Below are 12870 nucleotides of genomic sequence, written 5' to 3' on the forward strand. Positions count from 1 at the left end.
CCTGAATGACAGCCTCGCTGGATAGAGTAATCGTGGCTGTAGGTTTTTTATTTTCATTACTTTGAATATTTCTTGCCAGTCCCTTCTCGCCTGCACAGTCTCCTTTGAAAAATCAGCTAACAGTCTTCTGGGACCCCTTTGTATGTAATTCTCTTCTTCTCTCTTGCTGCTTTTAAGACTCTCTGTTTATCCTTAATTTTTGACATTTTGAGTATAATGTGTCTTAATGTGGTTCTCCCTGGGTCCAGTTTTTTTGGAACTCTCTGTGCTTCCTGGGCCTGTAAGTCTATTTCCTTCCCCAAGTTAGGGAAGTTCTGCTTCATTATTTATTCACATAATTTTTCAGTTTCTAGTTCTTCTTCTTCACCTTCTGGCAGCCCTGGGATTCGGATGTTGGCCTGCTAATAGCTGTCCCAGAGGTTTCTGAGCCTCTCCTCATTTTCCTCACTTTTCATTTCCTCTGTCTGCACTGGTTGACTGTTTCTTCCTTCCCTATGTTCCGGTTTGTTGATTTGATCCCTGGTTTTCCTTCCCTCACCACTAGTTTCGTATGTGTTTTTGTTCATTTCAGCAGGACTAGCCTTCATTCCTCCCCCGTCTTGTTTAAGATCTGCTGTCAGGTCCGTAAGCACTTTTATAACCAAAGCTCTGAACTGAGCCTCAGAAAGATTTCCTATCTGCTGCTTCATTAGATTAGATATTTGCTGTCTGGTCAGCTGCTTCACTGGGATCTCTATCATGATCTGTGCCATCCTGACAGTTTTGTGTTTACCTTTGCTTCCTGGGCGGGGCTGTCACCCCTCCTATGCTATCGGGGGCGGAGCCACGTGCACTCGTCACAACCAGGTGACCCTTCTCACCACACTTTGCTGTTTTCTGTGGGAGTGGGTGTCCAAGATGGATTCCTGCTGTTACTCTCCGCTGAGAGACCGGGTGCCCCCTCCTCCGTCCCCACGCCCTCTGGGCCTCACTGTCCGAGGCAATGGGGGTCTGCCTTCCCCAGCATTGGAATCACAAGCTGATGGGTCTGGTCAGCAGCAGGGGGTGCTCCCCGGGTGCTTCTCGCCTCCCCCTAAATACGGGCGTCTGTGCTCACTGCTGTCCCCCCCCCGCCACCAGCACAGCCTGACCTCTCCGCCCCGGCCTCGTCCCTCCTGCCCATCTGGACGAGCACCACTTGTTTATAACTTCATACGCTGGACTTCCATTTATTTTCTGGAACTTCTGGTTATTTATGGTTTTGCAGTAGTTGTGTTCCTTCTTAGTTGTGGAGGGAGACGGAGCATCAGTCTAGGCCCCCGTCTTGGCCAGAAGTCTCCTGTGTGAGTTTGCCTCTGGGTCTTAGGTAGAACTGTCACAGCTGTTACATTGTAAGGGGCGGGGCCTTAGGGACCCGTCAGTACAGATGACCTGTTTCACCACGTTGTGGTGCTGTGCGTGTGGGGAGGGGTCCGAGAGGGAACAATGCCGCCTGCCCAGCACTCGTCCCTTTTCCAGGCACTTCTGCCACTTCGTATGGGACTGGCGCCCCTCTAGCTGCTGCCCTGGCCGTCATTCCCAGAGTGGGTGGGTCTGCAGATGTCCTAGGACCGTGGGGGCCCTTTAGACAAGTGGACTCAGCTGAGAGAGCGGCAGTTTCTGCCTCCGCCCCAGCCTCACGGGTCTGCACAGTCAGAAGCAATGAGGCTTGATTTTCCCCGGCGCTGGGACCGTGGGCTGCGTGGTCTTGTGAGGACCTGGGAACACTCCCCAGGTGTCCCTCCTGACTTTTTAAAACACGTGACTGCGCTTTCTGCTGGCCTGCCGCTGCTGCCTCTGACACCACACTGTGTCCTCCTACCTGTCTGGGTGAGTATTTCTTCTTTATATCTTTGTTTGCTGGACTTCCATGCAGCTTGATTTTCTGGAACTTCTGGTTGTCTCTAGTTTTGAGGTAGTTGTGTTCCTTCTTAGTTGTGGAGGGAGACAGAGCGTGTCTGTCTACCCTCCATCTTGGCCGGAAGGCTCTCAATATTTTCTTTTTAACATTTCTTATGGATTGACTTGAGAGAGAGAGAGAGAAATTTGCTGTTCCACTTATTGCTGCATCACTGGCTGATTCTTGCATGTGCCCTGACCAGGGATGGAACCCACAGCCTTGGTGCATCGGGGCAACGCTCTCACCAATTGAACGCCCAGCCAAGACAGCTTTTCAGTGGTATTTTCCCTGTTTTCTAAAATTAATGAATAGCTATTATTTTCTAAACTAGGAAAAAGAATAATTTTAAAAATAAAGTTAAGGGGACTAAGTGGTAACGGGAAAACAATATAGATTTAAAAAATAAAATAAAATAAACAAAGTATATTATACTAGAATTAAAAATAGCTAGATTTATATTCTTGTGTGAGTAAAACACTTGCTTTTACAAAATTTTTTTGTAGATGTTAGTTTTTAGAATGGTTTTAGATGTACAAAGAAACTGGACAGGTTCCCATACACCCCACACCCAGGAGGCACTTGTTACCATTCATGAGCCAATATTGATACATTATTTTAGCCACGCCCCCACCCAGGGTCTCACTGACGTGTTACGCAGTGTGGCGCACTTGTTATCATTCATGAGCCAATACTGATACATTTTTGTTACCAAAATCCACTGTTGATTTCCTCAGTTTTATAACCTATTGTTCCTTTTCTGGGGCAGAATCTCACATGACATGGAATGGGCGGGGCTCTGCAGCCGCTCAGGGCTCCGACTGCCTCTCAGACCGCAGGTCCTTGTGTTGGGTGTGCTGGGCGGGGGACGTGCGCACGATCCCGCTGCTGGGATTTGCGTGACGTTTCTCTCACGTTAGCCTGGCCTCTCGTGCGTTTGGGGGAGGAGGACCACAGAGGCCAAGTGCACTTCTGCTCAGCCACGTCAAGGAGTGTGCTCTCAGTGTGACTCATAGTGATGTGACCTCAGTCACCTGGCTGAGGTGGTTTCCAGGTGTCCAGGAGTCCCGCTGTGGATCCTCGGTCTCTGCCTTTGCATCCTGTCCTCTTTGCAGGGATGTCACTATGTCGGCCCACCCTGGGTGAAAAAGTGGGACAACTGTCATAGAAAAACAATAAATAAGTAAATAAAATGTTCAAACAACTTTTGTAAAATGCCCTGCAAAAGTCAGTAAAACACATATATCAAATTTTACCAAAACCTCTGGGTTTTCTGCTCCTCACTTCTCCCTATGGCTTTAAAGTTGCCAGGAGTGTTATTATAGGTTTTGGTTTTTGTTTTTATATTTCTTCTGATGACTGTGTCATCCTCTAAACAGATTTTCCCGCTGTATCTGCAGAGGGCCCAGCCCGAGGGAGGCCCACGTCCCCACGTCCGGAGCCGACAGCAGCTCCCGAGAGAAGTGTGTTATATGGAGAGAGGTAGGAAGGGGTGAGGGAGGGAAAAGGGGGGCCCTCCTCAGGGGGACAGTGGCTGTGAGTACGAGCAGCACTGGGCACAGGGGTCCACGCAGAAGGAGCGGCAGGTGCTCAGTGGACACCCGCGGCTGGGGTGGCCAGCGTTCAGGGAGGGAGGGGGCCACCTGCGCGCCCTGCCTTGGCAGCACAGCGTTGAAATCTGAAATCAGGGTTGAGCTGAGTGGGGGTCCCGTGCCTCGGGGCAGCAAGGGTCATATCGTGGTCAGTGATGGCAAGGTGGCCACAGGTTCATGGTGAATGCCTGAGCATATTTTTAGAGTGCGTTTAGGTTCACGGGAGAATTGAGCAGAAGGTACAGAGATTTCCCATTCACCCCCTGCCCGCCCCACTATTGACATTCCCACCAGAGGGTGCGTTTGCTACAATTCATGTCACACGTCACCGTCATCCAGAGTCCACCGTGTACGTTAGGGTTGCTCTGGTGTTGCACGTCCTATGGGTTTGGACAAACACACAATGACACGCACCCACATCACAGCCACACACGCAGCCGTCTCACTGCCCAGAACGTCCCCTGCGTCTGCGCGTCCCTCCCCCAACAGTCCCTGCTCTTCACGCCCACAGTGCCGCCTCTTGCAGAGTGTCACAGAGTTGGAACCACACAGAGTGGAGCCTTCTCAGACTGTCACATGCACCTCAGGTCCCCGCCACGTCCTCTCGTGGTTTGATACTTGTTTCTTCCTAGTGAGGAACCATACACCACTGTCTGGATTGACCATATTTTATTTATTTGGTCACCTGCCAAAGGACACCTTGGTGGCTTCTGTCCTGAGCACGTTTACTCCTATGGGAATCACGTGATGTGGACAATGCTAGGCAGCCACGTTTCTAAAAAAAGTCCAGACAGCAGCTCAGTCTCACTGATGTCGTAGGTAGCACTGCCGCTTTGGTGGCACCTGGTGGCCTCGTGTGTCCTGGGCTTGTTTAGTCACTGGTCCCGCAGTAAAGCATAGAGTGGACTGACCACCAGGCTGAGGTGGCCGCACCTCTTCCTTCTTATCAGGACCATGGGGACAAAGGGTTTATTCACTTGGCGAAACCCCATGGGGCCCAACCCACAAGTGTCGGGTTCGGTGAACTGGCCACGCCGGAGACTCACCAGCCCCCTGATCCCTAGAGCCCCGCCTCCGCAGGGCAGGATGGCTGTGTGATCCTGGGAACCCTGCCGATGTCACTGCTGCCACCTTGCCACCTTCTCTGCAGGGAAATTGGCTCTGGACAGCACCGCTCAAGTGCCACCAGCTCTGACCACACTGTGGCAGGCGTGTCCCTCGGAAGACTCCCCTCTCTCAGGCCTGCCCTGCCCCTGTCCTGCTAGGAACCTGCTGCTCTATGGGAACTCACTCCAAGGCCCTCCTGTTCTCTGGAGCCATCAGCTACCCTTGGGGACCCCTTCTTTCCTCTCCAGCCTTTGGCCATCCCATCCCTGACCTCATTGTGTCTCCCTCCAGGAGACCACGGAAGACACCACAGATGGGCCTCATCGCTCCCCCAGGGGAATGATGAGTGGGCCGGAGGGCCGTGGGGTGGAGGCCCAGGCCGCCCTCACATGTGCAGCCCGTGGCCAGGGCAGAGCCCGGCTGACGTGGCCTGGATCCAACCTGTGTCCCTTACGACCCGTCACCAAGCCTCTCTGGGCTTTGGTTTATTTATCTGTATATTGGGGTTTGTAACCACATCTACCTGTAGGGCAGCCAGGGGAATGGATGCAGAGGGGAGACAGTCCCACTGCTCGGGTGTCCCCCAGGGACATGCTGGCCCACGTGCCCAGCGATGTCCGCCGGGACCGTCAGGCCAGCGCAGCTCTCCGAAGGCCCCCGGTACCGTGTAAAGTGACCACGGCAGGTGAAGCGTGTGTGTGCGCGTGCGTGTGCCCATCTCCCACGGGGGCTGGACGGGTGTGTCCACGCTCGGACCCTTCAGCTTTCGGGTGGCCAGCCGCGGGCACATGTGTGCTGGTTAAAACTGAGGCAGCGCCGACTGGGCAGCAGTGTGAGCTGAGCAGTGAGGGCCTTTCCGGGGGATATTGTGACCGGAGATGCGGCGGCCGAGCGTGCACGGGGAAAGGGCGCCCGCGTGTCAGCGCCCGCCTCTGCTGCAGAGTGAGCGGGAACGTGAGCCTCGTGCCCAGGTCCCGGTCTCCCGCGAGTGTGGGCGCAGTGGGTGGGCAAAGCAGGGCCCCCTCAGGAAGGGTCTAGAAAGGGACAGGAGGCGGGCCGTGGGCTGCGCCCGTCTCCCCGCGGGTCAGGGATGGGGGAGGGGCGCAACGTGGGTCGGCTGCCCATTCAAATTAACACGTCCACGAGGAGAAGCTCTTTCGTGGTCTTTTTTTTCATTATTTAAAAATATATGTTACAAAACAATATCATTCATCATATATTTCTTGCTTATTTTCCTTTTTAAAAAATTAAAGTAATAAAAAAGTCACTTTATAAAATAATACGAAAGGGCAGGAGAGGCTGGGGCTGGCAGGGGCCTCTGGGCGGGGGTGGGGGGCTGAGGGATCCAGTGCTCTGGCTCCCCACCAAGGCTGGAGGCGGGGGTGGGGGCAGGTGGAGGGGTCCTGAGGCCACCGTGTCCGGCAGGCAGGGGGGCAGTGAAGGCTGCTGGGGGTGGGCGTCCAGACCCGCTGTGGGGGGCGGCGGGGGCCCTGTCTGTCCCGGGGGGCCTAGCTGCCGCCGCTCAGCATCCCGAGCAGCCTGCCGGGCTCCAGGCCCTGCTGCTGCGCCACGGTCTGCACGTCGAAGCCCATGTGCATGAGGAACTGGGCCACGTTCATCTCCTGCCCCGTGAGCTGGTCCCGGATGGTGGGGCAGGAGGGGTTGCAATGGGGCCAGGAGCAGCTGTCCACCAGGCGCACGGGGCAGCCCTTCAGAGGGGCCTTGCTGGCCTTGTGGCTGTCGTGCAGGCTCCTGTCCCAGCAGTGGAGTGCCCGCGGCAGCGAGGTCCCCTTCACCTGGACGTCCGTCCAGTGGCTGCGGACAGAAACCCGTGATGGGGGTCACTCAGGCTGTGGCCGGAGTAGGGGACAGCAGCAGGCCACCACTGCGTTCTTGACACACTGCTGGTTGTCTGCGCGGCTCTGGCAGCCCCCGGAGGAAGCCAGGGGAGGCAGGCGGGGGGCCGGGGCGGGGGCTTCGCGGGCTCAGAGTGAGGGGCATGGGGACACTGACCTCCGGAGGATGACCTCGTGGGAGAGGCAGGCGGGGGCAAAGCCGGCCCTGTGCAGAGACAGACAGCTGGTGAGCGGCCAGGCCCACCCGCGAGCCCGCGCCCTGTCCCCACCGACCTGTGTGCTCCCTGCGGGCCCTGGGCCCTTCCTGCCTGCAGAGCCTGCCTGGTGTCCAGCTCCGCCAGGAGGGGCTCGCTGGCTGGGGAGGCGGGGGGGCTTCCCCAGACAGGCAAGTGTTGTGCCATTTTTAAAGTAGGTTTTATTCTTTAAAGAAGTTTTATACTCACAGTAAAGCTGAGTGGAGACCCAGGGTCCCATTCCCCCCCAATCCCCTCCCTCATTATCAACACCCCTCCAGGTGATGCATTTGCTACAATTCATGAACCTGCAGCCACACGTCACCGTCACCCAGAGTCCACCGTGTACGTTAGGGTCGCTCTGGTGTTGCACGTCCTATGGGTTTGGACAAACACACAATGACACGCACCCACATCGCAGCCACACACGCAGCCGTCTCACTGCCCTGAACGTCCCCTGCGTCTGCGCGTCCCTCCCCCAACAGTCCCTGCTCTTCACGCCCACAGTGCCGCCTCTTGCAGAGTGTCACAGAGTTGGAACCACACAGAGTGGAGCCTTCTCAGACTGTCACATGCACCTCAGGTCCCCGCCACGTCCTCTCGTGGCTAGACCGCTCGTTTCTCAGTGCCGGGGTGTCCCAGCGTCTGCATGCACTGAGGCCAGTCCTCGCCTCCGGGTGGCATCCTGGCCACCTGCGGGGCCTCTGTGTTTAAGGCCAGTGGTCTGCTGCCCGCGGAGGGGGACCCCGCACTCACGACACGTCCTTGAGCGTGTGCTGCAGCTCCCGGCCCACATTCTGGATGTACAGCCACTGGCCCTCCTGGACCGGCTGTCCCGTGAGGTGCACGTTGTCCACGGTCAGCTGGGCCTCGTCAAACAGCCACTGCACCACGAACACGGGGCCTGGGGGGCACAGCTTGGCTGGGCCTCACTTCAGGACTCTATCCCCACCCCAGACTCAGCGTCTCCCAGGTTCCGGCCAGCTGCCCCCCCCACATACACACTTAGCAACCCACCCTTTCTGAGGAAATACCGTGTTAAGCCCCCTGACCCCCACCACCTTACCCTGGCTCCTAGGGACTCACTTCGACCAAAATTTGGTGACGATGTCTCTTTTCATGGGCTCGCACTACTCCCCAGCATGTGGGGATGCAGGGGGACAGCCCGGGCCCCACCGCCCAGGAGCAGCGCTGGGAGTCAGCTCCCTAACACGCTCCTCACCATGAGAGGGGACAGACAACCCCCACGTCCACCCTGTCCTGGTCTGCACGGGCCCAAGCGGACTCAGTGCTGAGACCAGGAGAGTCCCAGGCAAATGGGACAGGTATGATCTGGGCCAGGGCTGTGGCCTGGGACTGGCCTCTGGGGCTGGGCTCCAGGCTGGGTGTCAGGAGGCACAGCTCCTTCTGCCCCTGTGTGTCCTGTGAGCCCCAGGCTGGCACACTCACAGCGCAGGGTCGGGTAGACCTTGTAGCCAAAGAAGCAGTTCCACTCTTCGCCCTCCTTGAACTGGCGCCGGCAGCGCTCCGGGACCACCCCGTTCCAGTACCTGGGCCACACCTGCAGGTTAGGCGCCCCCCCCCCCCCAGGCTCCTCCACCCACAGACGGATGCCACCATGGCCTCTGCCTGGGAGCCTGCGAACCCGGCCCCCCAGGGCACCTGATGCCTCGGCGGATGGCCTCGGTGGGCGCGCAGGTGACGGTGTCGACGCAGTCCGTGCGGCGGTACTGCCTGTTGTCCAGGAACCAGCCCGAGTCTGCCAGGCCCCGCACCTGGATGGCCGGGTAGCCCAGCTCCTGCAGCTGCTCAGCCACGCGGTCCACGTTCAGCAGCACCCCAGTGCCCCCCGCGCTGCAGGGAAGGTGGGACGTGCGGCCGTGGGTGGACGCAGGGTACTCAGTGCCCAGAGCCTGCAGGCAGGAGCCCTGCCCCAAGGAGGGCAGGGATCCTGGTGCCGCCTGCACTGGGTCCTAGAGGCGCTGACCCGGCACTAAGTGGCAGGTCACCCACTTCCTCCCCCCCATTCCCTCCTCGCTCTCACTCTCTGCCTCAGTTTCCTTATCTGAAAATAAAGAGGCACTCTGTGGCCTCAGCCCTTCATCCATTCCACCAATATCTCAGGGAGACATCGCATATCTGCCGGGATACAGTGAGTACGTGTGATCCCAGCCTACCGGGACCCCCGGCCTTGCAGAAGGCACGTGGGTCTGCAGGTAGCTGTTAACCAATGACCTAGGTCGCTGGGTTGCAGGCTTCCCTCGCACCCACAAGTGTGGAGTCCAGGCACATTCCCGGGACAGCAAGGCGGGAGCTCCCTGGCTCTGCCCAGGCTGCCTGGCCTGCCTGCCCCTGCGCACTCCCCGCTCTCCGCCCCCCTGGGGCCCCTGCCCAGCCCACCTGCTTCCTGCCAGCAGCAGCACCTTGGCCCCGCTCAGCCCTCTGCCCAGGAGCTCGTGCACCACCTCCTGGATGATGAGGGCGCCCATGAAGGCATATTCATCTGCTCAGAGAAGGCGGTGGCATCAAGTGGGGGCCTGGACAGAGAGCCCAGCCTCCTGCCTCCAGGTTGGAAGGAGAAGGGGTTCTAGCTGGGGGCTGCTGGGAGCTGGGGCTGGGTACACTGAAGGGGGGTGGGTTGGGTGCTCATGGCTGTGCTCAGGACCCCTCCCCATGGAACAGCAGGAGGAGGACCCCCGACGGAGGCCAGGCTGGCCTGGGCAGCCGGCGCCCTGGGACACACTGGCATTAGGGGTCACAGGGAGTCACAAGGCTGAAGATCCGTGTTCCCCCCGGAGCCTGACCCTCCTGCTGCGTCGGGGGGCTGGGGGAGAAGGCACGGAGGGGAGGGCAGTGGACTCACTCTTGTCGGACTTGGATGAAGCCCCACTCCAGACGTCACTGGAGCAGTACGGGATGAAGCTGCAACACAGGGATAGTGAGCTGAGCCGGCCATTCGCCCGTAGGGCCCCTCCCCCAGGGCGGCCCGCCTGTCCTCCTTACACCATGTTGGCGTTCCACCAGTGGGGGTTCTCCTCGGGCCGGGAGGACAGGATCCCTGTGCCTGTGGCGGGGGTGGGGACACAGGCAGTGGGTCCTTCTGCTGGGAGGGCGCTGCGCGAGGCCGGGACTAGCAGGAAGGCTGGGACGTGGGCGGGTCCCACTTGGCCCCCACAAGGTGGGTGGTCCTGCTGGTTGGAGCCAAGGCGGCAGGGGAAGCAGGGAATGGATGAAGTCCCCCGGCCGGAATGACCAGCCTGGACGTGGCCCAGGACCTGCCCCCGCCTCCACCTGCAGCTTTGACTTAAGCGTGACCCGGGTCCCTGAGCAGCGAGCAAGCTCCGGGAAGCTCCCCGTGAATAAGAAGCCAAGGGCGGGAGTGAGTGCGCCGTGACTTTAGGAAGTTCAGAGAAGCAGGCAGGCGGAGAGGGACGGGGTGGGGGCCTCTCTGGGGCTCCGGGGAGTGAAGCCAGGACCCCAGATGGAGAGCCCCGGGAGGCCGCGCCCCTCCCCCCAGGAGCCTCGGGGCGGGCCTCTCCCCGCTGACCGGTGCGGGTGCGCGGCCAGTCGCTGGAGCTCATGAGGCGCCGCATGGTGTTGTACCGGGCGTCGCAGTTCTCCCGGTTGAAGCAGTACCAGCCGCCTGCGGGCACAGCCACCGCTCAGGGCTCGCGGCCCGGGAGACCCCGCCCCGCCCACCCCGCGCCTTGGAGCCTGGGGCGCACCTTCCAGAAAGAGTAGCCACCGCCGACTGCCCTTGGATTCCTTCAGGTAGTAGCTGGAAGGGAGGAAGGGCGGGCGGAGCGGGCGGTCAGCGGCGCTGCAGGCCCCGCTCCGGGGAGGACAAGGTCCTTCCACCTGTCACGGGGCGCGCGCCGGCCGCACGAGGGCGCCCGCGGCCGGACCCCCCCCCCCCCCCCCCCGCCCCCAGAGCGCACCCTCGGCCCGCGGCGGCCTGTCCCGGGAGGTGGCGCTCGCGGGGCGGGAAGGGCCGCGAGGGGCTGTGTGGTCCGTGGAAAATCCCCACAATCCCCACAGCCCGCCCCGCGCGGGACCAGCTGGAACCTCGGCGCCGGCGGCCGGGCAGGGAGCGGGTGTCTTCGCCCGGGCTCGGGATCCTCCGGGCACGCGCAGCGGCACTTGGGAAGTGCAAAGCGCCCTCGCTGGAGGCGTGCGCGTGGGGCGGGGGCGCTGGGACCCGCCGGCGGGCGCAGCCTTCCTGCCGAGCCCCGACCTAACACGCCGACCCTCGGGCTGCCGTGTGGCTGAGCGCCGGGCATGTGGGCGCCCCGAACTCCTGCCCAGCTCTCGGCCTCGCATCCTCCCCTGATCTCTTCTGGGGGTGGAGAGGGGTGGAAGCCGCTCCCCGGGTCTTTCCCTGTCCCACCTGCGCCCTCTCCCGGGCCCTCGCGGGCGGGGGTCGCTGGCAGTCCAGGCAGCAGCAGGGGCCGACCTGTGAGCTGCGGTGGGGGTGGGGGCAGAGCGGGGCTCTCCCCGCCCCGCAGGGGCGCCTCCTCTCGTTGGAGCCTGGGCCACTCGAGGGCTGCCATCTCCCCGCCCAGGGACCGAAGGACACGAGCAAAGGGTCTGGCACCGATGGCCGAAAGGTCAGTGCCCGGGCTGGACGGGGCCCAGCGCCTCAAGCGCTGGCCCAGCCCTGGCGCGGGGAGTCGGGGCGCAGGGCGCCTCGAAGGGCAGCGCCTCCGGGAGCCCTCTCCCCCGGGGTCCAGAACTGCCACGGCCCGTGGGGAGGGTCCAGCACAGAGGCTCCTTGCGTCCGAGCGGGGACAGGGAGGCGGCCGGGAGCCGGGCGCGGGCCACCAGCCGGGCGCGCCGGCAGGCGGGCGGGCGGGCGGGGCGGCCTTACCCGGCGGGGCTGCCGTCGTTGCAAGTGACGGACGTGTTGAGCAGAAGGTGCAGACGCAGGTCCTCGTTGAGCTGCTGCGCGGAGCAGGGGTACAGGGACTGCGCCAGGCTCTTGACCTGCGCCATGAAGCTGTCCATGTTGCCCTCCACGGCCGTGAAGTCCAGAGGGAAGCTCTCCACCGGCTGCCCCGCCGCCGGCGCCGCCTCGGCCCGCTGCGGGGACGGCTGTGGGGGCGGCTGCTGGCCGCGGCGCCGCCAGGTCTTCCTGCCCTCGCCGCCCCCGGCCCAGTGCAGCAGGCCCAGCAGCAGCAGCGCGCGCACCCCTCGGCCCATGGCTGCGCCGCTCCAGCCGGCGGCCACCTGCGGAGAGCGCACGGCCGTGAGGCGGCGGCGGCTGGGAGAGGCGCCGGGCCGGGGGCGTCGGGGCTGCGGGGCGCGGGCCGCGCCTGCTGACTCGCCCGGCTCCCCGCGCCGGGCCTGGCCGAGGAGGCGCGGGAGGTGGGCGTCGAGGCTCTGGGGGCCGGGCGCCGTGGCCGGGGCAGCTGGGGCTCCGCGCGCGGCTGGCCGAGGGCAGCGCAGGGTCTGGGTGCGCTGGCTCCCGCCCGCGCCAATGAGCGGCGTGGGCCGAGCCTGGGCGTAGTTTGCGGGGGCCGCGGCGGCCCGGGTGCCCGCGCGTTAGATGTGCCGCCGCCGCCGCCCGGGCTCGGCGGAGGGGGAGGGGACCGTGCTCGCTCTTTTCTTGGCGGAGGCATCGCCTTTTCTTCCCAAACCGCAAGCCTGACGGAGGGGCCTGGACTACCCCGGCGCGGCCGCCGGAGGCGCTCCCGGCCCGGCTCCGTGGGGGGCAGCGCGGCCGGAGGCCCCGGTGGCTCCATTCGCCGCGGCCAGCCCGGCGCCGCTGCCCCCGCCCCCGGGACAGCTGGAAGGGGGTGCGGCGAGGGTGGCGGCGGGGAAAGAGCAGGGCTTTTCCGAGGGAGGGGGGTACTCCGCCCGCCTGTCAGCGGCCGGGGCCGACGGACTGGGGGCGCACTCACCTGAGCCGCCCTTCACCCCCACTGCCCAGGCCCAGGTGTAGCTGCCGAGCGCCCCGGACCCCGGTCCACACCCCTACCTCGAGCGGGCCCCGGAAAACCCCGCTCACCGCGGCCCGGGCGTCTCGGTGTCGCTCGCCCTGCACCACCAGCCCGCTGGTGCGCCGGACTCCGCTGCTTCCCTCTCTAGCGCTGGCTCAGAGCCGCCCAGGACTTTTATCCAGCGGGGCCCCCAGGATCAAAGCAACGGCGGACACAGGGCTCCTCGCC

General features: G+C 62.3%; 1 protein-coding gene across 1 annotated transcript; it reads right to left on the bottom strand.

Annotated features, from left to right (window-relative positions):
- Positions 1-5776: 5776 nt before the first annotated feature.
- Positions 5777-11947, bottom strand: NOTUM (notum, palmitoleoyl-protein carboxylesterase). The gene is made up of 11 exons (XM_090292532.1): positions 11571-11947; positions 10429-10481; positions 10251-10346; positions 9707-9767; positions 9567-9625; positions 9104-9206; positions 8366-8557; positions 8153-8253; positions 7460-7607; positions 6628-6675; positions 5777-6429 (listed from the first exon to the last, which is right to left on the bottom strand). The coding sequence occupies exons 1-11, from the start codon at positions 11900-11902 to the stop codon at positions 6123-6125; spliced, it is 1500 nt and encodes a 499-aa protein (XP_090148658.1). The 5' UTR covers positions 11903-11947; the 3' UTR covers positions 5777-6122.
- Between the last annotated feature and the right edge of the window lie 923 nt (positions 11948-12870).

Source organism: Furipterus horrens, unplaced genomic scaffold (genome assembly GCF_987537825.1).
Source record: "Furipterus horrens unplaced genomic scaffold, mFurHor1.1.pri manual_scaffold_11, whole genome shotgun sequence".
Classification (NCBI taxonomy): Eukaryota; Metazoa; Chordata; class Mammalia; order Chiroptera; family Furipteridae; genus Furipterus; species Furipterus horrens.

Coding starts and splice junctions, on each gene's coding strand:
- NOTUM (XM_090292532.1), bottom strand. CDS start 11,902: ATGGGCCGAGGGGTGCGCGCGCTGCTGCTGCTGGGCCTGCTGCACTGG. Junction 9,626..9,706: donor TGGTGGAACGCCAACATGGT/GTAAGGAGGACA, acceptor CCTGTGTTGCAG/CTTCATCCCGTACTGCTCCA. Junction 9,207..9,566: donor TTCATCCAAGTCCGACAAGA/GTGAGTCCACTG, acceptor TTCTCTGAGCAG/ATGAATATGCCTTCATGGGC.